This window comes from Hippichthys cyanospilos, chromosome 2 (genome assembly GCF_059441005.1).
Source record: "Hippichthys cyanospilos isolate Australia breed blue-spotted pipefish chromosome 2, RoL_Hcya_1.0, whole genome shotgun sequence".
Taxonomy (NCBI): Eukaryota; Metazoa; Chordata; class Actinopteri; order Syngnathiformes; family Syngnathidae; genus Hippichthys; species Hippichthys cyanospilos.
The window spans coordinates 11,056,445-11,081,797 of record NC_142370.1 but is presented as its reverse complement, the minus strand read 5'-3'; the positions used below and the strand labels follow the sequence as shown (position 1 = coordinate 11,081,797).

At 40.9% G+C, this 25,353-nt stretch overlaps 2 protein-coding genes across 5 annotated transcripts in view; one reads left to right on the top strand and one right to left on the bottom strand.

Annotated features, from left to right (window-relative positions):
- Positions 1 to 16,079, top strand: part of LOC148427256 (IQ motif and SEC7 domain-containing protein 1-like) — a 39,535-nt gene extending 23,456 nt beyond the window's left edge. For 2 of the 3 annotated variants that reach the window (XM_088408518.1, XM_088408519.1), the window contains exons 7-17: positions 633 to 1,499; positions 2,410 to 2,568; positions 2,656 to 2,778; positions 2,842 to 3,008; positions 3,530 to 3,669; positions 3,746 to 3,871; positions 5,226 to 5,325; positions 6,918 to 7,079; positions 7,474 to 7,680; positions 8,368 to 8,417; positions 9,260 to 16,079. In XM_088408518.1, coding sequence (XP_088264644.1) covers positions 633 to 1,499; positions 2,410 to 2,568; positions 2,656 to 2,778; positions 2,842 to 3,008; positions 3,530 to 3,669; positions 3,746 to 3,871; positions 5,226 to 5,325; positions 6,918 to 7,079; positions 7,474 to 7,680; positions 8,368 to 8,417; positions 9,260 to 10,453 — 3,295 coding nt within the window. In that variant the 3' untranslated portion in view covers positions 10,454 to 16,079. Of the gene's footprint in view, positions 1 to 632; positions 1,500 to 2,409; positions 2,569 to 2,655; positions 2,779 to 2,841; positions 3,009 to 3,529; positions 3,670 to 3,745; positions 3,872 to 5,225; positions 5,326 to 6,917; positions 7,080 to 7,473; positions 7,711 to 8,367; positions 8,418 to 9,259 lie in introns of all 3 variants that reach the window. The other variant, XM_088408517.1, reaches the window with a different exon arrangement.
- Positions 16,080 to 17,210: 1,131 nt separating this feature from the next.
- Positions 17,211 to 24,469, bottom strand: LOC148427255 (tumor protein D54-like). Of its 2 annotated transcripts, none has more exons than XM_088436310.1 (9): positions 24,381 to 24,469; positions 22,180 to 22,268; positions 21,840 to 21,988; positions 21,661 to 21,708; positions 21,294 to 21,395; positions 18,785 to 18,811; positions 18,676 to 18,711; positions 18,543 to 18,591; positions 17,211 to 17,762 (listed from the first exon to the last, which is right to left on the bottom strand). In XM_088436310.1, the coding sequence occupies exons 1-9, from the start codon at positions 24,391 to 24,393 to the stop codon at positions 17,751 to 17,753; spliced, it is 525 nt and encodes a 174-aa protein (XP_088292436.1). In that variant the 5' UTR covers positions 24,394 to 24,469; the 3' UTR covers positions 17,211 to 17,750. The 2 variants fall into 2 exon arrangements, with proteins under 2 accessions (XP_088292436.1, XP_088292427.1); XM_088436301.1 differs by having other exon boundaries at positions 22,180 to 22,292; positions 24,381 to 24,468.
- Between the last annotated feature and the right edge of the window lie 884 nt (positions 24,470 to 25,353).

The window sequence follows — 25,353 nt, the reverse complement described above, 5'->3', positions numbered from 1 at the left end:
TAATGAGCGCTAATCCCAAAAATTGGACATATCTACTCCAGCCCGCCGGCTTTGTTACTGTTGGTTCGGTGCATTGTATTTTTTGGAGTCGATCTATATATCTATCCTAAATCCTATATCCACCCATGTGCTTTAATTGATTCGCGATATCAAGACATACAGTTGGTAAATTTATGTTCATTCCTGTACCCGATACTCAACATTTTGCCGAATATCAGCATCTGTCTGTACTGTATTTAAAAATAATGGCAAATTTTAGACCCATTTAAAATTGTTTTCAATGAAATATTTCTTTGACTTTTTTCACTTATCTGCATGAGAATAATTTGACCCTGGGAACATCCTTCAGATAAGTGAAACTTTATTGTAGAAAACTATAGGGATGATTCTGATGACCCTGGGAGTGGGACCTCCCTGAATTATGTCTAAGAATTTGAATTGACTAAATTAAATTTGTTTTTAAATCCTACACATTTGAAAACGAGAAAGTTATTCAATAAATATTCTTAAGAATATTTCAACAAAGTGTGAGTTGGAACTTGTACTTTTTTATGCTAATTTAGCGAAAAACTACAAATAATCGATGTGGTATCGGCCATGAAAAAAACAATCGGTTTATCTCTTATCTTCAGGTCTGAACGAGGCTCCATTGGGCGTCTGGTGTACGAGCAGGAGCCGGCCGCCGCGGAGCGAGGAGCAGGAGAAGAAAGCGGAGGGGGAGAAGGCGAGAGCGGAGAGGAAGAACACGGAGGAGGCGGGGCAGCCAGTAGCGAGGCGGAATCTCCGCAGGGGACAATCAAACACAAACCAAACGGCCGCTCGGTAGTGATGGCGCAGGGACAGACTCGGGGTTCGGCCCCCGCCGCCATGCCGATCCCCTCGGCTCGCACCTTGCCACCCCACGTGCTGCCTCACCCGCTTCAGCACCCTCACCCGTCGCCCGTCCCCCACCTGCCTACCGTCCTGCACCACCACCCGCAGTACAATCACATGGCGTATATGCATCATGGCGGTGCGCCGTACGTGCCGCACTTTGCCCAGCATCACTACCACCACCTGCACCACCACCACCTCCCGCACGCCTACCCGGAACCCCCGTCGTCGCCGCTGCCCTCGCCCGTCCCGCCGCTGTCCCCCATCCCGCCGTCGCTCACTCCGTCTCCGCTGTCATCTTCGGCGGACGCCCATCAGCACCTGCACCACCTGCACCACCAGCCGCACCTGCACCACCCGCTGCACCACCACCTGCTGTGCTCGGACGGCGACAACGAGAGCGTCAACTCCACCACCACCAACTCCAACGACGACACCACCGTCAACAACGGCAGCTCGGGATCGTCGTCGCGCGACAGCCTGCGCGAGCCGGCGGCGGCGGCGGCGGCGGCACTGGTCAAGCAGACTTATCAGCGTGAGAGCCGCCACAGCTGGGACTCGCCCGCCTTCAACAACGACGTGGTCCAGCGTCGCCACTACCGCATCGGACTCAACCTCTTCAACAAGTGAGGAGATTAGGTTCATTGAAAATGAAATTTCTCTGAAAGTGGGGCTGCAACTAAACATTTGTTGTAGAATTGATGATCCGTTATTTGATCTCAATCGATGAGTTAATTTCTTACATTTTTTCTCATTTCCAGCCATTAAAATGGACAGTGCACAAAACACACTTTTTTATGATCTGTTTACCAGTAACCAGCATTGATTAATGCTTACCCAAGTCAAAGTAGATATTTGAATATGTCATATGATGATTCTAAATAATACTATTCAGCTTGCATTCAGTGGACAAAAGAAGTCAAAATATTTACTTTTGAGGCTTAAAATTCGGGGAATATTGCCTCGTTTAGTGAAATCTGTGAAATCTCAATTTCTTGCAAAGGAAAACACGTCTTTTGGGTTCTTTGAAAAGTAAATTCTGAAGACAAAATTAAGATTTACCAAAATATGGTACAAATTCAAACACATTTCTGAGTTTCAATTAAGACTTCATTTTTTTTTCGTGTTTGTAAAATATACATACCTTAAACCCTGTGGCATTATGTTACAAATTATGGAAATTCCTTTGATTTTGAATGCAATGTGTATAGTTCACTGAGCTGTGATTGGTCATTACCCTAAGTCATTTTCAGTAGACAGAAAGTGGCAAAATTGCCACCCACTGAGACATAATTGGTTGAATAGTGACGCTTAATCAACATTTCACAAATTGGCTGGTTCAGGACGCAACCCGCCTGCTGGGATAGACTCCAGCACACCCAGGACCCTTCCAAATGACCAAAACGATTTGGTTCATTAGTGACTCTCCAAATGACAGTTTTCTAGGTGGAAAACTATCTTGTGCCACAAACTATCAGAAAAAAAAAGACATGGCCGTCACACATTCATGACAAAGTTATTCTTTTTGGTCGCCAGGAAGCCGGAGAAGGGAATCCAGTACCTGATCGAGAGGGGCTTTGTTTCGGACACGCCGGTGGGCATCGCGAGGTTCATCTTGGAGAGGAAGGGTCTGAGCCGCCAGATGATCGGCGAGTTCCTGGGCAGCCGGCAGCAATTCAACAAGGATGTGCTGGAGTGAGGACGGCGTTCTCCCGTTTCTGTCTGTCGTCATAACCTCGCCGTGTGCCTGCTTATTAGCGTCTGTGCCTATGGTGTGTTCAGCTGTGTCCTGGACGAAATGGACTTCTCGGGAATGGACTTGGATGACGCCTTGAGGAAGTTCCAAGCTCAGATCAAAGTTCAGGGTGAAGCGCAGCGGGTGGAGCGGCTGGTGGAGGCTTTCAGGTAGGTCGGCGTCCTTCGACGGCCCAATGGAGTTTGACTGATGTCCACGCTCTGCCCTTGCAGTCAGCGCTACTGCGTGTGCAACCCGGTGCTCATACGGCAGTTCCAAAATCCAGACACCATCTTCATCCTGGCCTTTGCCATCATTCTTCTGAACACGGACATGTACAGCCCCAACGTGAAGCCCGAGAGGAAGATGAAACTGGACGACTTCATCAAGAACCTGCGAGGTAAGTCGCTCTTCATTTTTGACATTTGTTGTACGTCTACACTCTTAAAAAAGATGGTGACATTTACCAAAAAATAGGTTACATTTAAAATTGATCACATTTATTAAATTGATTAAAATTGTGATTACTTTTTGTATTCATCATTATTTCATGCGTCGTGCGTTAAATGGATTAAAAATTGGTTACATTTCAAATGTAACCAATCTAGTTGGTAGTTATGTGTCGAACCAATTCTTTGGTTAAAACGATTTACGCAGAATGTAGTCTTTTCTGCCAGTATATCTTGGTGACGGTGGCAACTGATAAAAATTTGTCATTTTAACCAAGATGTTGGTTAATTTGGTCCCACCTCCCCAAAAATGAAAAATTACAGGTGACCCAGTGATGAACAGTCATTCAGAAAGTTCATAGCAGATGTGTCCGAATGTCATCCTTTGAGCACCGTAGATTTGAAGCGGACCACCAACCTGCTCTCCACTCACACGTCACGCATCTCCATGTGAATTGATTTTTACCTCCAGGTGTGGACAACGGACAGGACATTCCTAGAGATCTTCTGGTGTCCATCTATGGAAGGATCCAGAAATGGGAGCTGAGGACCAATGACGACCACGTATCTCAGGTGCAGGCGGTGGAGAGGATGGTGGTGGGCAAGAAGCCGGTAAGAGCCTCCCGTCTTCTGCGTTGGCCTCGAAATGTGGTCTCTAGTGACTGAATGATTGCCAAACCGTTGCCAGGTTCTGTCACTGCCTCACCGCCGGCTGGTGTGCTGCTGCCAGCTATTTGAGGTTCCCGACCCCAACCGAGCACAGAGGAGCGGCGTCCACCAAAGAGAGGTGTTCCTGTTCAACGATTTGCTGATGGTAAGACACCATGTGCAGAGAAAATGCGAGTTATTGATGCACTTCAGATTAGATTTGAATTACTGTCGAAAATCCGAGTTTTTGACTGATGTCAATTTTGAGATTTCGACAAAAATAGCCTCCCAACACCTTGACTTTCACTTCCCAGCAACCAAAAGGTTCAAAATGTAATCGAATGAATTACATGCCGTCACGTTAATTTTTTTTTTTTTTCACCCTACTAAAGATTTCAATTTGGCGTAATTCAAATTGTAAGCTTGTACGGATGCCGTTAGTGATGCAAATTTCCAGCAGATGAGCCAATATAACAGATGGTGTTACGTTTTTTTTTTTTTTTTTTACCTTTTAACTACAACTGTAGTTTCAAAACCGAATCGAGTAAAACTCAGCGATTGCTCTTTTGTATGATTGTGTTTGTGTTTTTGCATTTCTTCGCTTATTGGAGCAATCGACACAGCCTGAGGAGCTTCTCCCACGGGAGATCAAAGGCACCACTTTATCCTTCCTAAAGCCAAGCAGCCTTTGCACAAGATGCTGTTAAGCTGCAAAGTTTGCTGTTCCAGCAAAGGCAACTAAGTTTTATCTCGCCAGTCCTCAAGACATATTTTTCCAAAATATGAATGATTGACTTTTTAAAATTGCATATAGATATGTGTCTGAAAAATTAGTCCATCGGACTAGCTAGTGAAGCAACAACAGACGTTTTTATGCTTCCAAGATGGCCTTTAGTGACTGATATCTTAACTTTAATACAATCTTCATTAGCTGGCTCAAACTTGCACAAACATTCTCCCTGATGACAATATACCGTATTTTCCGCACTATAAGGCGCACCTAAAAGCCATAATTTTTCTTTAAAAGTTGATGGTGCGCCTTATAATCAGGTGCGCCTTATATATGGATCAATATTGAGATTGGGATTCGTAGATGGGGAATGAAGTGATAAAGTAAGCTTTACCTGTTTCTTTTGTGTGTTTACAGTTGAACAAGGTTGGTCATATTGACATTCAGTTATTATGCTGTTGAGAGTTTAGAGTTATTATTTGAGTTATTATTGTTATTACTTTGAGGATTACTATATTGTGATTGAAAAAGTTTTCAAATATGTCATTAATTGAGGGTGCGCCTTATAATCTGGTGCGCCTTATAGTGCGGAAAATATGGTACTATGATTCATTTGAGTCAAATTCGGAAAATTCAAATTTGACTTTCCTTTTCCAAATGTCAGTTCACTACTCAATTTGAGTGAGCAGTGAGCATTTTTGCAAACTCTAGTAAAAATGTCTTATCATTTTTCATCCATAAAAGTGTCTCCTTTTGAAATCTACATATTTGTCCTCCTCTACCTTTTCAGGTGACCAAAATCTTCCAAAAGAAGAAGGCGTCCGTGACGTACAGTTTCCGACAATCATTCCCTCTGGTGGACATGCAGGTGCACACCTTCCAGAACACTTGTAAGAGCCTTTTTTTTTCCATCTCCAACCTCAACCATGAGCATGCAACGTAAGACACGTTTTGGTACACCATCAATGGCTTTTTCACTTTCCTGTTATGTTGCAAGTGAAATTGAGATATTTTGACGTTAAAGATTAACAGTACGCTCGTGGTTTTTATCCGAGATAGGGACTTGGCCCCAACTAAACTCTAGGTAGATTTATTTTGATTATGTAATGTTATTTAAACCAGAATAACCAAATTTTACTGACTATACAGTAAGTCACTCCATAATGTAAGTCAACCTCGACAGGATGTTCAAATGTGTCCTTTTGTTATTGCGTTCGATTGCTTTACAACATCAAGCATGTCACGGTTCTAAACGTATTGAGGCAATTTCCTTTCAGTGGAAATGTCCACTAGAGCAAAATATTTCTTTTTATGGTAGATTGAAAAATGGCATTACACTACCTAACGAAAATACAGAAGAATGCCAACGCATGGATTTATATGCACATAACTTTATATTGTAACACAGTGGTTCTCAACATTTTTTCAGTGATGTACCCCCTGTGAAATACGTTTTCAGCTAAGTACCCCATAACCAGTGCAAAGTATTTTGGGCTTATAGAAAAAACACGATTTATTACATGTTAGAACCTTTTGGATCATAGAAGAGATCTGTTATCAAAAAGAAATAACTTAATTATAAATAAGTATTTGTCAAAAAAAAAAATCAACATAGTATTGGCCCTGCTCTCAAAAGAAATAATTATGAATAGATATTTGTCCGCAGAAAAATATTAAACATAAAGCGTACTCTTTTGCGATTGAAGTAGAGACCTGTTCACAAGAATAAATCATCAATTTAATTATTAATGAATATTCGTCCACAAACAAAAATCAACATTAAATGTTGGGTCTGCTGTCAATAAAAAATTATAAATAAATATCTGTCCACATAAAGAGTCCTCTTGCGATTACAGTGGAGATCTGATCACAAAAATAAATCATTAAATTCATTAATAATAAATATTTGTTCACAAAAAATAATAAAGTGTCAGACTGGTTTTCAAAAACCCAGGGACTGGAGTACCAGTCCCCCCATTTTAGAACCACTGTTCTAACACCATAGCGTCACGTGACATTGTGGCAGCCATCTTACTTTGCTTCCTTTGAATGTTTTATGCAAGCTGAAGTTTTTTGGAGATGCTCCAATTAGTACACAACAATGATCCTGGCGTAAAACCTGTATCGCTAACAGTGCTTTAAAAAAAAAAATGTCAGTGATTGTGGCAATGTAAAATGACCACCGGTGGCTTTACTCCCCACATCAGTTCATTGTTAAGTGCGTTCATAAGTTCGTGGGACAGCAATAGAATGCATCTTTGTTATTGTGGCTACACTAAATACATAAATTCCCCCCCCCAAACTATGAAAAAAAAATGTAGTTGGAAAAATACGGTCTATAAAATAAGCATACTATTTGGGTCCAGGCTTCCTTCAGGCGGGAAAAGTCGCACCTCGATATTTCAAAGTCTTAAGAGCCTCTGCCATTAATGGATTACATGTTTGTTATTTAGTGAGCTTGTATTTTACCGCGTCGTCCCAGATTACCCTCACGGCATCAAACTGACGTCGGCCAACCCCGGGGGCGAGAGGAAGGTCCTGATCGTGTTCACGGCGCCGAGCCAGCAGGACCGTGCTCGCTTCACATCGGATCTGAGGGAGAGCGTGGCTGAGGTGCAAGACATGGAGAAATATCGGGTGGAGTGTAAGTGGGGGAAATCACCTCTGCTTGTCCGAGACAAACCTAAATGGAAGCATGGAAGGGTTTTAGCATTTCTAAAGCACACATGCTTACACTTGACAAATCAATAAGTCCAATAATTGCTTTAGAAAATGGATGGATGGATTGATGTTCATTGGGGAATTTTAGGTCTCAAAAGTACCTGGGGTTAGCTGGTATTTGTATCAGTGACTACTTAAGAGTTGATACTTGTTCTGGTAGCTGTCTGAAAAATCGCAACGATTAAATAAACCACTTTTAGAAGAAGAAATCTGCTAAAAGTAATACAGGGCTAAAGATATATGTAGTATACGCTGTTGCTGGCAGATTGTGTTGCACGTGCACTTTTGGGTAAACCCGCTGTCTTGTCGCCTCACAGCCGAGCTGGAGAAGCAGAAGGGTGTGATGCGTCCCGCCGCGCTGATGGCGGGCGGTTCGGGTGGCGGGGCGGCACCGGCGGGGCCGTCCAAGAGCGAGGCAATGAACGGCACCCTGGGTCGGCCTAGCCTGGACGACACGTACGCCTCGGTGGACGGGCTCAAACGCACGGCGCTCAGCTCCTCCCTCAGAGACCTGTCGGACAGCGGTCAGCACAGCTTCCTCTTCGGATCTCCTCGTAGGAATTGGCTTTAGCCAAACTATTAACTCATTAACACTTTTAAGCCTTAGCCTTGTAGTAAGCAATTTTGAATTTTCTCTACCAAAAAAAAAACAGTCTTCTGCATTTTTACCATGAAAAGCCCACAAATAAATAAGCTATTCATCATTCTCTTGTAATTTCTTCATTTTTCTTTAACCTATTCAAGACACTCCGACTTTAAATTGTCCAGATTATTCCTGTGTCAAAAATTCTATTTTCATAATTAAAATACTCCCAAATTCCTAAATAAATTCATACATTCATTTTTTTCAAGCTGTTCCATTTTTGAACGGTTCTGTTTATCTTTACAGTAAACTACCAAAATATCTAAAAAAAAAAAGATTTTGTTTATTTGTATCCTGTAATTCCTACCGTTTTTGACAGATATTTTACCTCGATAATCAAGGTATTTTAACTATAACTGTTTAGCCTCTTACAACCAATGCCAAAAATTCACACCAAAAATTCCACATTTTCATTCGTCAAGTAGTACTAATACTACAAACAAGTACTTTACCCCATGTCCCAAATTGTTATTTGGGGAGCATTACGTTATAATGCTCTATATATATTATGCTGCTCCTCTCCCTGAAGGACAACTTTAACTGTTGCTTCATTCTGATTGGCCAACAGGAAAGCGAGGTCGTCGGAACAGCGTGGGCTCACTGGACAGCACAATGGAAGTAAGGGCGAAGTCATTGCATGTTGCATGTGATCAGTTGCTTGTTTTTATGTATTATTGGATTGGTTTAAGAAGTGTTTCGTATGCCGTAATGCATTTTTAGAAGCCCTGCTGTTAATTTGTTCAAGAGCATAAAAATGTGCTTTCATCTTTTAATGTCATTTCAGTTTAATATAAGTACTCTAATAATATGTGGAGTAACATAGCTACAAAATATCTATTTGAAATGTAAAATGAACGGGTGTAAACACAAAAGTGTAAAGTGAGTTGAAATGAGACAATTCCGCCCCATTTGTACTATTTATTAAAAATGTCTGCAGCACAGTATATACCAGTGGTTCTCAAATAGGAGTACAAGTACCTGTGGGGTTACATGAAATTGGAACCGTTTCTTCAGCTATCAGCAAATCTAATGTAATGTCAAAAGAATTGGAACATGAAGCAACGTATTGCTGAATTTTAATATAGTGACATTTCATTACACAACGTTCTATGCCTTTATTTTGTCACATTTAATATGGATGCGCAATGTCATTAGTGTCACAGATTTTGGCTGACGAGTGTTACACAATCTCTTTTCTGGAGTTGCTGAATAAAATACATCTAGTTAAGACTTCGATGTGGTTCCAAAGCCCATTAAATCAAACACGGTTGGCTCGGTACTCTGTTTCAAGACTTTTTTTTGCTTCTCATTCAACCAAAACTGCTTTGCATTCGTTAGGGGGTAGCGGGCTGAAACCATTATTCACAAGCAGCGTACGTAACTGAAAAAAGATGGAGAACCACCGGTATATACAATGTAAAGTTGGAAAATGCTGAACTGTGAAATGACGATCCTATCAGGGTTCCATCATCAGCAGCCCGCGGCCACACCAGCAATACCACCCCGGAGGCATTCTGGCCTACAGCCCAATGATGGCACCCTCGTCTCCAGCAGCCTACCGGCCGCACCGCCCTACTCAGAGCCCCGGTACGGGGATGGGCGGTGGGCCGGGGCTCTGTCACAACCAGGGCGGGCCAAGCGCGTCCCCGCTCACGAGCGGGGGCGGGGCTGGGGCCGGCGCAGGGATGGCGATGGGGGTCGGGCCGGGCGGCGCGGGCCGGCTGGGGAACTTTTTCGGCAGCCGCAGAGGGAAAGTTCCTGGTCCCCTGACGATGACGTCGCCGACGCCACAGTGCCCCCCGAGTCCCCTGATGATATCCTCTCCACCTCATTACCCTGCCCCCGATCCTCCCATCGCTCACCCCTCCTCCCCTTCCCCATGCCCCTCCCCATCTCCCAACCTTGGCCAGTCGGACCCGGGCGGCATTGGCGTGGGAGCGGGCGCGGCTGGGGCGCCCTCCAAGCTCCAAGCGTTGCACGCCCAATATTGCCACGGCAACAGTGGGGGAGGCGGGGTCGGCGGGCACCAGCCGCAACAGACTCCGCCCCCACCTTACCACCACCATCACCGATACCACATGCAAAGCGCCGCGCAGCACCATCCCCTCATGCACAGGGTCTCTGTCCCGCGGCGCCAAGTGCCGTCCAGCTGCGCCCCATCTCACGTCCAGCAGCAGCAACGCATCCAGCAGGCCGCCGCCCAGCACCAGCGCTACAACGTCGCCTCGGGTTTTATTACACCCCCGCCGCTGTCCCCGCACTCGCCCCTCACCCCAACTGCAGCACATGGACACTTCCGGCCGGGCGGCGGCGGCAAGCTTCCGCTCACCATCTCGCACTCGCAGCCCCACCCGCACGCTCACTCTCACAACCACGCCGTCCACTCCCCGCTAAGCCCCTCCCCCGCCAGCTCGCCCTCCACCCACTTCATCTTCTCCACGCCACCGCCTCAGACCCCCTCGGCGCGCCTGGTCTCCCAGACGCTGTCGCAGCCCTACGCTCCCCAGTACCCGCCGCTCTCCTCCATCCCACCCCCTCCGCCGCACTCCCCGTTGCCGCCCCCGTCCGCCCCGCCGCTCTCCCCGCACCCGGGGGCGGCCGGCGGGCCCGGGCCCAAGTCCAAACCGGTGAGTCGGATCAGCACCGTGGTGTGAGGAGTCGGCCAGCTAGGGCGCGGGCCCATCTCGGCGTTGGCCACTGGGGGGCGGCGCCCCACCTTGTCGCCTGCCACCGGGGTGCAGTATTCAGAGGGAAGAGGAAGAGGGGCGGAGGGCAAGTGCAGGTGTATCAAAACGGCCGCATGCTTAGACGGCGACAAATGAGAGGAGGCAAGAGGAAATTACTGAGCCTGTGTTACTTTCATATCAACTTTCCCTGCGGCTAGAGCCACCTGTCTTGGCACGTATAAGGATGCAGAGACATTACTGAGAAGGGACAACGATGCCTGATGCGCATGATGCTTGGACATGACTAACGGGATATTCATCTGACAATTTCCAGGAGTGGTCAGTTGGGGGCGTTATAGTTAGTTTTGGGCACTTTGTGTCTTTCAACAGCCATGCATGACTTTTGCAATTGCTGCTGAGCGTGAGGAGGTGGATTTTTTTTTTGTTTTAAACCTCTGTGCTATGTGAAAATGTGGTGTTGGCTCACAGGGTTTCTGCATCCCTCTTGTTATGAACTGAAAGGGTCGTTTAATTCTTCACTATGATATACAGGAAGACAAGCACCAAGACAAAGATTAAGGCCGAGACTCATGTCCCATATCCGCAATAGCTGTTTGCTTTAAGCACCAAATCTCGAATCCATTCAAATCAGGGTAATTTAGCCAAAAAAATAAAATTAAATTAAAAAGTCCAACAAATGAAAACTCCAATTTGATCGTAATAATAAATTGGGTGCACTTTATCTACACCATTTGTTGTCTAAAATGCTTTACCAAATCATCATATTCACTTTTTCAATGCATCATCATAGTGTATCAACACCAGCCAGCGTGCTACCGTTGCCAAATCAACGTCGCCCAGGTTTCTCGCTTTCAGCAAATGTTTAAATTCATCCGTGTCGTGTTTGTCGTACTTGCTAGTCAACACGAAGCTAAAAAAGGAGGGTTTCTCCAGTCCGGCGTCCAACTTTGTAAACTTTCTTCATGCTTGCATGGGATAAGAGGCCAACGGCGAAGTAACGATAAAAATGTTGATACGCTGGCCTTCTTTGACATTGTTGGCTTAACGTCTTAATACAAGGCTCAATATTCAGCTAAACATTACCAAATGTGCACAAACATTTGTGTGGCTGGTGAATGAGCGTGCGCGTCATAAGACGCTCTCTTCCCTCGTTTCCATCCAAACATTTCTCCTTGACGACGATATCGTAAAACTATTTGACTCTAATGGGAAATTCTTTCCAGTGGCCAATCCGCTACTCAAATCCAGTGACCACTGTATCGTTCCACGCACTATTGAAGATCAACATCGACATGCCAAGTTGTCAAAAAGACAAACCCTGAGGAAAAGTAACAAGACAAACATGACAACAAGAAGAGAAGAATTCTGGCACACACCGAGTCAAAACAAACATCATCAACGAGAAGTCTAACACAAATACAAATGACAGGTTCAAGTCGGAAGAGATAATTACAAAAGTCCATCAAAAAGCTGGATGAGCTGGCTCATGATGTATACTATATATACAGTATTTGTATCTATCAAGTTATCCAAAGGTATACAAAAGCATAGTGATGTATTCAATGTTTTTTTTTTTTTTTTTGTATGAGACACTTTGTGTTGCCAAGCAAGGAGATTAAGCTATGACCATGATGTCATACGGTGTGCATTCTGGAAAACAGAGTCGTTTTATTACACAAGCGGCTAATCGGTCAGTAATTACAAATAGGATACTAATCCTTCGTATTTAGCTTGAATGTGGTATTCTTATGCAAAATGCATATTGTAACTATGATACATAGTTAGAATTTCATGACTAGTGATGTTTAATGCGCTAATGTGACATTCTACATAAAAGGTGAGGTAAAGTATGGCCTGCAGGCCTTCTTTAGTTAAAAGCACCGAGTTTTTACATCATCAGGACTAATCTGAAATATTCATCATTTTAAGTTTGATATTTTTATTTTATTATTTATTTACGCCATTAAATGATGCGTGATTGAAATGTTTAAAATAGTAAAATCAAAAATTATTAAAAAAAAGAAAATAATTTGTGACATTAGTGAAATAATTGGGTAGACTACATGAACACAGAAAACTCTAGGCAGAAATTCTGATAATATATATATAAATCAACCATTTTCATAATTTGATCAAATAACTCATTCAAGCCCATTGACGCCATACATTCAAATTAATTCTTCAACATGCATTTTTTCCCTTGGCCCGTCCATCCTTTTAAAGAATCATTATCAGGTGGCCCTTGGGCATTAAACTATTCCCACGTACGGCTGTCCTAAAAGCTAAGTTTGCTCGCCAAATGCAGCTCATCCACATAATTTACATCCCAATCATAATTTTGCAAAGTGGAGAACAAGGTGCCTTCTGACAGGAGGATGGTAAAATATGAATCATGTTTTAATGGACTATCATTTTGCACCACACTAGATTTAAGGGTATTTTTGACTTTTTGGGGGGAAGCTGGACCTAAACATGTACTTTTCTATGATTATGATTATTTTATGCACTAATGGAAATATGAGTGTCACCATTTGTGCGTGTGAAGTGTACAGTGTGTGTTTTCGTGCGTGCATTGACAACTGTGTGAACGTCTTCAGGGTTCTGTTGAACGCACTTAATTGTTTTTTCGACATTAGCGTGCAACGCAGCAGAAACGGCATGACGGGGTTCCTCTGGGCACTCCCCAAAAAATCCTACTGGACTCGAGCTTGCTTTTTTTTCTTAAAACAGCAAAGACTAAGCTAACAAAACATTCATTGTAGACTTGATAACAAACAGTCTTCATTGAGCATGTCATACAACTTGATGAAGACTCACAAGTGTCTTTCCTTTGACTGTCGTATGTTCCTGAGACTCAGCCTATTCATTTGTGTCCACTGTAGAAGACATTAGTTTTTGCTCTATATATTTTGAGTCATTAGAGCTAGCCAACTAAGTCCAAGTGTGGTCAATAGAGGACATCCTGGCTTTTCTAATAATGTCTCGTGTTTGTGGGAATTAACTTTGCTGTCCTGCTGAGACAAAAGGGACACAACAGTGAACAGAAATGAATGGGCCGAGCCTCAGCGGTGTGCGACTGAAGTCTTTACTCTGAACATATCAAAAATATGTTACAGGACCTGAGTGATGAGGACTTTTAAGTGATTTTTAATTGGACATGTCACCAGACTTGATGATATCACTTTACACATGGTAATGACTTGAAATCATTACACCAAACACAGCATGACCATTTGATGACTATGTCACATGACTTCAGTGGGACTCGTAAAGTATTTACTGCGAGCACAAGTCAAGCTCAATTGATGATGAAGAATCCGACGTGCCATGTGGCTGGCCATATTTGCAGGTCATTCCTTTTTCCGAACACAGGTGTTGATATTTAAATGACACTACGGGAGTAACAGTTTTTGCGGACTTTGCCAGTCTGTAACAGTACGTGGAGACGTTTGAGCAATACGCCGACAAATTGTGTTTGACTGGCAATTCGGATTTGTATAAATTACAACGGAGAATGGCTCGCTGACCCAAAAGTACTGCCCATCGTGACTTATATAGATCTTGAGTTAATCAAAACATTACACTGTTTTGAATTACATTATTACATACAAGGCGTTTAAAAACTTTAGCACTTGCCGCTACACTGTCCGTCTCTTGGTGATTGGAAGTGAATGTTTTGACTAGAGCGTTTAACGCTCTCAATCTTAATTGCCACAGAACCTGGTAATAAATATATAAAGGTAGACATAGAATTATTGAAGAAAAACATCCCTGATCAAACGATGAACCATATCTCTAAAGTTTGGATTACAAACATTTGCCTCTTTTTTTGTTTTTGTTTTTTTTCTGGAATAGAAAGAATTATTCTTTCTAATTCTAACACGTACCATGTACAACAAAATTTAAAAAGTGTCTTTCCGTGCATAAAAAAGATGTAAAAAATAATAATTAAGTACATTGAACAAACACACCCATTCATACAGTACATTCTGCTTGTCACCATTGCACGATTCCGCAGTGTGACTGTACATCTGTTACGTATGTTAATGATGAATGGGTTTAGCTGATTTCTTTTCTTTCTTTGAAGGAAACAACAGTTCTTATTTCAAATGTATTTGTTCTAATAATAATAATTCCTAGAATATTCAGGCCACTTACTGCACATTAAGAAAGCACAGCAAACTTTCTTCTGTGTCACTGATCAATAAGTGACATTTTGGAAAAATGGCTTTCCTACCAGTACGTGCAATGTGAAAATGTAGAAACTCTCTGTTGGGCGTTACGGAGCATTTGGTGCAATCTCCTATAGCCACTTTATGAAGTTGGTCCAATCAAAAAAGACAATGTGGAACAGGTTGTCTTTGGTGACATTTTCATCTGTAAATACCTTCAACCCAGTGGACACATTTCCCAGAATTTGTATGAAGAAATCTCTCTTCGCTGTTGCCGAGACACCAAAGCAGCAGTGCTTCGTTTTAACCATAATACAGCCATGACATACATTTTTGAATAAATAGTGAGTGGGTTTACAAGTTTTGCCTCATAATTGTTCACTGGGTCGCTTGGGGTTATGTCCAAAAGCAATATGGCCATTGCTCTAAAAATAGCTCCTTTGCCCAATCGGATCAACCCAAATTGAGACCACCACGCAACCCTTTAAAATAATCATTAAATTACCAGTTCAAAAGATTTGTACAATAATTCGGGGTGATTGTACCATGCCGTTGTCAAATGGAGTTTGCCTGCCAAAATAGGGCCCTAAGTGTCTTCACACTGAACATGTTTCACACGACTTGATGACAACTTGACACATAATATTACATGACAGGATGTCTTGAACACATACACTCACATGTCCTTGTTTGAATGATGTAATACTGGTTTTATAAGATACTGTAATATTTTTGCCATGAAGAAACGCACTTTGGAGTTTGGGTCATCGCGTTTGGACGCCATCTTGCCGTTTGTTTTTGGGATGGCACGTTTGACTTTAACTGGCTATTTCCCCTGATATTTGATTTTACATCCAATGAGCATTGACTTACAAGCAATCAAAAGACTGGATGAAAAGGTGTGTGTGTATGTATGTGTGTTTTAAGTGTGCAGCACGTCGACGTATGGAAACACGCAAAAACAGAGGCATGATGCTCTCTCGGCCCAGCTCTTCTCCATTATTGCTGTGCATGTCTTATTTATTATTACAGTATCCGCGCTGAATGAAAGTTTGTATTATAAGCCACTATGTACATAAAACATGTTGTATTCAGAGAAAAGCAGCTTGTCGTCAGTAACAAACGACGTTTCTCATTTTACAGGAATTTCTTTCTGACGGCTGCTGTCGGCAAAACAGGGATTGTTTTTGTTTTCTTTAAAAGAAAAATGTTGTCTGTGCTTCCTGTGCTGAGGTAGTACGTGTACAATTGTACCAGTAGTGTCAAATACTGTGTGTCCACAGAGATTACATTATTTTAAAGATGATTTAGCCATGTATAGAAGAAATATATTACTTGTAACTTTGTTTTGGACAGCATTGCAGAGGCAAAAGTGGAACTATTTATTGCTCTGAACCTATAAAAAAATCTGTTCATGTTGATGGAAGGATTCCTTGGACCCTGTTTCTTTTGTCATATACTGTAGTCACACACCCATCCCTCCATTTTTGCTTATATCGAAGCCAAAGCAATTGTTCACATACACTCGTAAAAACTTCATGGTCAAACGATCAAAAGAAAAAAAACATTCATGAACATGAACATTCCATTTTGAAAAAGTATATTTTCATTTCATCTATAAAAAAAAAATCTATTGTCTCGATCTAACAAAAGATTTGAAGGGAACAGCGAAATAATTGGAAAATGGACTGCACTTATACAGTGCGTTCTCTACCATATGGTCCTCAAAGCGTTTTACAAAAGCTCTCATACATTCACACACCAATGGAGGCCGCTGCCACGAAGGACACTGGTCAGGTTTACTGAGAGCCACTTATGATGTCGTGTCTTGCTCAAGGACACTTCTAGATGGTCACCAGGATAGGCAATCAATCCCACAACCTTGGGAGATGAGCACTATCACTGAGCCATGCTGCAATAATATAACCAAATAATATTGTTTGTTCAATATATACCATTCAAGGACAGCACACAAACTGCTAAATAAAAATCCAACTTTAAGTGCAAGAAATCTTTTACTCTCACAAAAATGAAACCACTCAAAATTTTCATTTTCCTGAGGTACTTTGTCTTACATATTGTTACAAATTTTTCCTAAGAATTTTGGAATTGCCTGCTAGGTGAAAATGGGTGGATATTGCAGTTGTTTGGGTCAATGTGTATCAAGAAAAACTCATGTCAGACAGTACGTTAAACGCAATAACGGCGAACGCAATAGCGAAAAAAATAGTGCGGACGTAAAACAGGGAGTTCGTAAACCTGGGGCCTACTGTGTATATATATATATATATATATATATATATATATATATATATATATATATATATATATATATATATATATATATATATATATATATATATATACACACAGTAGGTATAGATAGATAGATAGATAGATAGATAGATAGATAGATAGATAGATAGATAGATAGATAGATAGATAGATAGATAGATAGATAGATAGATAGATAGATAGATAGATAGATAGATAGATAGATAGATAGATAGATATGGGTGTGTGTGTTTGCTAACAAAAAACAATTCACAAACAAAAGTAATCCATTTTTAATTTTAAAATATATTTGCAAGCAAAAACATAAAAACAAATACTTTGAAAAAACGTGCTGGTTGTGTTTAGTTTACAATAATAAAACATGATTTGGTTGCAAGTTTTTATTTTTAGATTGCAACTTTTAACTAGGTTTTGAATATGATTCGGCCGTGTAGGCGGGACCTCCTCTGAACGACGTCACAAGCCGTTTAATTGGTCAACTGGGTGTGATGGAGGACAGTTAGTAATGGTGTTGACAGGCAGAGTACAAAAACACTTATAAATATTCTATTTTTTCATGTTGTAAACAATGCCAATGTGCTGTCAATGTATAGTAGATTTTCTGTATTCAAAGTTTAAATGAATACTTAGGTTGAAGCAATGAGCAGAAACTTTCTTTGGATATGTTGCAATTGATAGACAAACAAGACAAAAACAAAAAAGAACTCAACAAAGGATTGAATAAACATTCTCGTGCGGAATCGTGGTGTTCTGTTTTCAAAGCCGGATGTTTCTCTGTGACTCGTCAAGTTTGCCAGTCATCTTCTCCTCTGGAACGCATAAACATGTGGCCTTTCCTCAGGCAGAAAAAACAACTACAGTACATAAAAAATACGTAGCTGTCCAAGAACCACCAATTGTTAAAATACAGTAACGTAATTGGCCGTAATAGATCACCAGCAATAATGCAAACGTTTCTTTTTTTCTTGGAAGTACAAGGACTTTATTCAACAAATTAAATAAAATATATTGCCCTTAAGTTGAAAAAGTATGCTAAATACATGTTTGAAAATAACTGTTTTTAAAGAATAGGTCCAAATTGTGTTGAACTGTAATTAAAAGTACAACACAACTAAGCAGTCTATAACTCATTGACTGCCAATTAAAATAGATTGTTGACTTACAGTTAGTTACAGTGAGTTGTAAGCAACAAAAACGGACGTTATTGGTAGTGAACAAGTTGAGAATGTACAGTACGCCACTTGAAAAGTTAAAAATGTACAGTACTGTACCATTCAAAAATGGCAAAGCATACTGTATGTATTGCTGCAAGCTTTCTGGAGCGTTTGATTGTATCCAAGTAGAATTTGCTTTCATCCTCCTAAGAAAAACTTCCATCTCTGAAACTTTTTTCAGGGGGGGGGAACAAATAACCAAACAGCATGTTTGATGTATGGCTGTAGCACTCAAGTACAGAAAGGGACTCTACTGTTGGACTTACACAATATTTTCGGCGACTTGAGCAAGTTCAACAATATTTTGTCACTGAAAAATTACACTACTGCATGACATAGAGAAAAGTTTTCCAATCACCGCCTGAATCGACTCACCTTCACATTGCCAACCATTTCCTCAAAAGATCTGAACGTGGAGGAGTGTCTGTGAAAAAAAAAAGATCAAATTTCCTCATGTTTCTGATTGTTGTCAGATAATGTTTGAAATTTTGCATTTATGCGTATTTACCTCATAGATGGCACACTAATGTTGTGGCTCATCATGCTTGCATCATATGAGAGAGACGCAATTAGTCAATGAAGCATTAGACAAGTTTAATATGGACTTTAAAACTTACCGTGGTGGACTAGGAAGCGGCAGAGCTCTGAGAGTGAACACACACCAAAAAAAACAAAAGCAAAACAGACACACAAATGAGTGACTATAATGTCATTTTTCATTGACTTGAGGAATTGTCATGTAAGTCGGTAGTTTTAGGACTTGTCACTTCAAGTACTGTAGTGCAGAAAAAATGGAACATTTTAGAAGTTGTGACTCAACCAAAAATCTGTCATTTGACATGTGCTCCAGCCTGGTCCCAATTCCTTGCGAATAACGGGTCAACTGTAAAGATATTGATCTGATATGATCTTTTTTTCCATTCGTTCATAAAATACATATTTTGTATAGAACATAGGATGAAATAAAATAAATAAATACAACGAAACACATATACCCCACGAAAAAGAATGCCCTAATCAAAATTTGTGGTTGAGTGCAGTCAAGCGCTGGTGCTGTAGTGTCTCATTTTGGACACTGGGAGGCGCCCATCGTAATTATCAAAATAAAAGACGCATTTTTTTTTTCTTTTCAAAAAATGAAGGCCAAAAATATGGCTGTGTCCCATAACTCAGTGGTCCGTGGATCAACTGATACTGGGCCGCATATAATAATAATAATAATAATAATAATAATAATAATAATAATAATAATAATAATAATAATAATAATAATAATAATAATGTTTTGGAACTAATTTAGTTCAACGGTTCTTTCATTTGTGTTTTGTTTGGCTTGATCTTTTTTTGCGCTAGCTGATATTAGTAGCTAATGCTAGCTAATATTAGTACTTCTTCATCATGATATATGGTGCTGCCCTGTATGCGTTTAGCTCATTCGCATTCTCATTTGTGCCAGGTATTTCCCTTGAAATGAATAGCTTTTGTGATTCAGTTTTATGATTGACTTAAGGTAATACGTGTACATTTCACGGGCCAGTTTGTCAGCTTGAATTGAGAATTTTATTCCTGCTAGCAAGGCAAAGGCAGTCTCAGGGTCACTTATCAACAATCGGAATTCAAGTCCCAGACTGGTTTTTCACTTACAGATCCACACCGCCCCACATGGTGGTGCATTTCTGTGTGTGGCTAACACATCAGAACAAATTCAAATCCTCTAGTTTATTGGATAGTGCTTAAATCAAATGCCACCACTAAGGATGTGATTTGGTGTGCAATCCTCAAGTCTGTAAAGCCGCAAGAGAAACCTCCGAGGTCATTGTGCCAGTCTGCCAGGGTGACTTTGCCAAAAGTCAGCTTGCACTCACTGACCTTGTTCAACTCCACAGCTTCCGGTGCCCTGTTGTTTTTTTTTTCTCTCTCTCCTAAACACTTTTAGTAGCGCTTACGTGGGGTGGAGCTAAATGTTTGACTCCGCCTACATTAAATCTCCTTAACTTCTATTGCTTCTCTTTTTTGTGTTAAACTCTTCCTTGGTGGCTTTGATGATGCACCGCCTTTAGAGCTCCTGCTTTTATAGTTTTGAAAAAATTATTGAGCATCAGAGATTATTAACTTAGCCCTCGGTCAGTCGAACCGAAAAGAGCGTTGCTAAACCATAGAAGCACATCGTTAGGGAACGCGCTCGAGTTGAAATGGGTAAAGTACCACGTAACCCCAGCAGAGAGCGCACTTTAGATTTGTTCGTTATGACAAAAAAATTAGTTATCAAAAAGATTTCGTCGTCAGATTAATTCTTTCTGACTGGTCACAATGTGGGAAATCTGAAACAGTCTTAACACGTAACACAAGAAAATATAAAGAGTTTACAAAAGACGAGATTAATTCTGATTTGCTTTAGTCTTTACATTGTTGCCAAAATGTCGGTGCATCTTATACACGGTAATATAGAAAATACCAGAACCTTACCGTAAAATTAAGGGTGCGTCTTATCCGCTATGTTTGGAGAATTATGATATTTCATTCACTCATCTCCTTTATGCTTCATTTTGTTGAAAATATTTCCACTTGTTAATGTAAAGAGGGGGGGCCCTGATGACTGTTGCAATCACAGTCGTGTGTGTGTGAGAGAGATGGAGGGGGGATGCATTTTGTTTGTTTGTTTTGTTATGTAGAAATTAATAATGACTGGCCAGACATGTGAAGTGCAAAACAAATTGAAGCGTTCCAAAATATTTTCAAAAAATAACCAAAACATGTTTGTCTCATGTATAACACATTTTACATCCATCCTTTCTGCTTGTGTGACCAGTAATACTATAAATACAAACTGCTCCGAATGAAGTCATGATAATTTTATAATAGTTAGTCGAAATGATATAGAGTCTTTAATGTCATTGGTTCTAACACTGTCCTTTTGGAGTATACCAACTTCTCAAGGGAGCACTACACCACTGCTGATGACCGACCTATCAGAGTGATTTTAGAAATCAAATTAATAGTGGTTCTTTAGTAGTCAGTCACCTGCGCCCATCCCAACTTATCTTCTATTTTGAAACTATTATGTTTTTTTGTTTGTTTGTTTTTTAATTATGTATTACAATTATGAAACAGTCCCGTGGAGAGTACCTCATCCCTGCCAGCCTCCTGGTGATGACCACGCCCACGTTGGACAATGCAGAAGAGGTCACATGACCTGCATGGCTGAGACCCTCCTTGGTTCTTATGCATCTACAGGCAGAAAGAAGCGGAAGAAATAAATTGTCCACTTGCCAGAGGGCTGCGCATACGCTTGATGCTGGACCTCCCGCTAATACCGCTGCTGCTTGTACTAATTCAGGCTGTAAGGCTATTAACAGAGCACCAATCCTATCGGACTTGGAAAATCCCATCACTTGTTCTATAGAGGAAACCTTAACGTGAGCACATGACAAAAACAAGTGACACACCCAACCTATGATATGTTTTTCTTCAAGAGGGAGGGACAAACACTCACACGTCAGAGTTGTTGATGTCATCCAGCACCGCTGATGCTGTGAGATATCTGCAAAAAGATGAACATGTTAACACATGCTAACACTGACCAGAGGCTATTTGCCAATTATATTATCACGAGCAGGTAGTAGCGTCCAAAAGGCGATCTACTCTTTCCAACACGCGATGTGTGCAACTCACGGGGAGGAGGTCTGCACTTCCTGCCAGCCCTTGGACAAGCTCTCTTTCAGGCTTGTGAGAGGGCCCATGCCCAGCTGCCTTCTCATGTCTGCGGCCGATCGCTCTTTGGTCAACAGAACTTGCCGGAGGCTCTGAATTTCCTCCTCCATCTGGTCACAAAAATGCAACATTTTGGATTCAGTGAGGGCGTGGTTACTTTGGTGACAATTTGGTGTGTTTTTTTTTTTTTTTTCAGTTTATTTATTGATCGGTTTGTGGTGATAGGTGATAACTAGCCCAAATGTGTGTTCGGTTTTTATTAAGCTAATTAAAATAAGTCATACAGCCAGTGAAGTCTCACCTTGGCAAGTTCAAACCTCAAAATTTCCCGCTCCTCATCGCTAAGCTCTGCTTGCGGGTATCCGTTTCCTGGCATGCTGGAGGAAAAACCTGGGGATGAAGTCCCGCCAAAACCTTCAGCAGAAAGATTGGTAATTGTTTCAAAGCAACTGAAGCTATCAAATATTTTGGTATTTAAATATACCACTAAAAATTTTATTAAATATATATGTATTCCATTAAATAATCAGGCAGTCTGGTAAAAGTCCAAAAATATTGCTGGGTTAAAGAATAATTATAAATACAGAAGACACACATTTCCACTTAATACATAATAAGCTAATAAATGTGTTTTTGCCAGCTTAAACTGTGCATAGCTCTAAACTACTTTAATTTCTGGAAACAGCAAGATCTAAGACAAATATCTCATTTGATTTATGAAAGGAAGATGCACCAAACCATAGCAGCAATTTTTGCTGGTTTAAAAACCACATATGAGTAAACCTCCTTTGTTCAAAAGTGGTGAGTAGGAACGGAAACTGCCTCGGTACAGTTTACATCCATTAAACTGCCTTTTAAATGTAATCCGACGGCTTTTGCAGGCTCACGGCAGTGGAGTGCTAGCACTGCTAGTCGTTGTTCAGTCTTTTTATTAATTTTCTAGAGCTTAATTGACTATTCTTTTTTATTCCTGAACATCATTGTGTTGTTGATGTCAGTGATGAGTCATGTCAACGATTTACTTCACAGTACAAGTGTACAAAGGCATTGATGGCCATATGTTATTTGATTAAGTAATGTTTATTTTGAACAGCTCAGTGGCGCTGTGGTTAGCACATCCGCCTTAAAGTTGAGGGACCCGAGTTAAAATCCAGTGGCAGGAGCATATGGAGTTTGCATGTTCTCCCTGAGCCTGCGTGAGTTCTCTCCAGGCACTCCGGCTTCCTCCCACACTCCAAAAATATGCGTGGCAGGCATATTTGATATACTAACTTGTCCCTAGGTGTGATTGGGTATGGGAATGGTTGTTTGTCTCTGTGTGCCGTGCAATTGGTTGGTAACCAGTTCAGGGTGTCCCCTGCCTTTTGCCCGAAGTCAGCTGGGATAGGCAACAGCAAGATTAGCGACTCTAGAAAATGGATGTGTGGATAGATTTTTATTTTGAAGTTTGCATTGTGCTTTCATGCACAACATGAATCCTTGTTACTGTGGTTAGCTCGACTTCTCCCTCAGTGTACAGTAAATAAACGGGTACCCCAGACTGAAAACAATGCCACTTAAGGATTTTCTTGAAGCCGAGGTACTTAAAATACTCGAGGACTCATTTCACGCTGGCAAATGATATTTCATGATTGGTTGTCTGTGTTGTCGGTTTGACTGTTTTTTGTTCCAATTGTTCTCTTGTCTCGTCTTTTCTGTCGCTTCATGTCAACCCAAACGCTCAAGACAGCTGTTGGCCCTGCAGAAATCCAGTTCTGTTGGAAATTTCTGCCTTTATGGAAGTCATTCCTGAACTCGTCCCGTTATCGTTAACCGCGTGAGAAGTACTAATGTAACCTTAAAAAAGTAATTTAGTTAGTTTAGACTTACTTGAAGTTACATTTAATCACAATTGACTTTAATAGTCACAATCCTCTACATACCGATAACTTCAACAATTGCCCCGATTTGCTCCTCTCCCTTTTTTATATTTTACTTTCATCGCCAGTCTGGAAAGTGTTACTTATTGAAATGTATTTTTTGTCATTGTTGCATGACAAGTAGATGACTTGAGAAATCTTCTTGTTGTGACTTGTTGCGATACATAAAATTTACTTGACTTGAGAGGTCGTATCAAGAACAGTCATTAATCCAGAAACTATCAAGGCTCTTTATACCGTGAATTATTATATATATTTGTGGGTGTGTTTTGTCTTTTTAATGCAGATCAAGGGATTATACTATACATTTAATTGAACTAGAACAATGACAATAAAGACAATTCAATTCAATATTAGTAGTCGAAAAATTTGACAACCACTGAGAAACAAGTTTGAGCTGTCCGTGGTGCTGAACTCTGATAGCTTTGGCCAGTCGCTATTGCTACCTGTTGCACGCAATGCTAATTTTCCCTGAGACAGACAAAATTACAACTACTGTATGAAAATAGGTACAAGTTAGCTTACTATTTGTTTTAAAAAAAATGATATAAAAAACTCAAATGAGCGAGGCGCTCTTTCTTACCCGGTCGGCTCATGGCTTTGGGCGAAGCTCATCTGTCGGACTGTTTACATCCAATCAGCTCAAGTGGGACACAAACACACACGCACGGGATAACTGAGAGTATTATTGGAAATACTGGACACTCACACACACACACGTGATCACTTATACTACCAATCAGAAGATTTGCGTGGGCTCTTGCCTAATCCATAAAGATATATATCCATATATATCCATAAAGATAGTTAAAATTTGTGTATTGTATTCCAAAAAACGAAACAACTATGGCTCAAGAATTTCCCTGCTTGCTTAATACTTGCATAATGATAGGGATATTTAATACCGCTTTGACCAGTACAAGTACTCAACTCTTGAGTTGTCACTTATACCATAGTATTTTTGACACACCAAATTTCCCCCTAAACTATGACAAATAATTTTAAAGACCAACCTACACCCAATAGAGCATTTTCCTCAAAACCTTTTGAAATTGATAGCAATTTTCTATTCCTCTAAATTCTAGTTAGTGATTGTAAGTCCGCCCCAAAAAAGTGGCCAATAATACTTGGTATAGGTACCCCCCAATCCCTACCTAATGGAAAAGGCCATTAATGGGCTATCAGATAACGCCAATAGCCATGGTACTTGAACACAAACGGTAGGGCAACGAATGTAGACAAACAATATCAATACTCACAGGCATATTTTAATTATCCTTTAAAAAACAACTAAAGAAGTAGCATCTTACTGTGTCACTGAGATTTTTGGTGACTCATCTTCATTGGCCACATTATACTGCTCCCGGTGGCCAATGTGGACAGACAATGAGTCTATCAATATGAAATTAAAAATGTTTGAGGGGTATTATAACTGTTGCCCCCACCCTGAACCTCCTGCCCCTCAATGTAAAATTTCTAGAACTGTCACTGGACTGAACTATCTTTTCTTCTGGGTTAACTCCATGCAGCATGCACAAAACCACGAAAGAATGAAA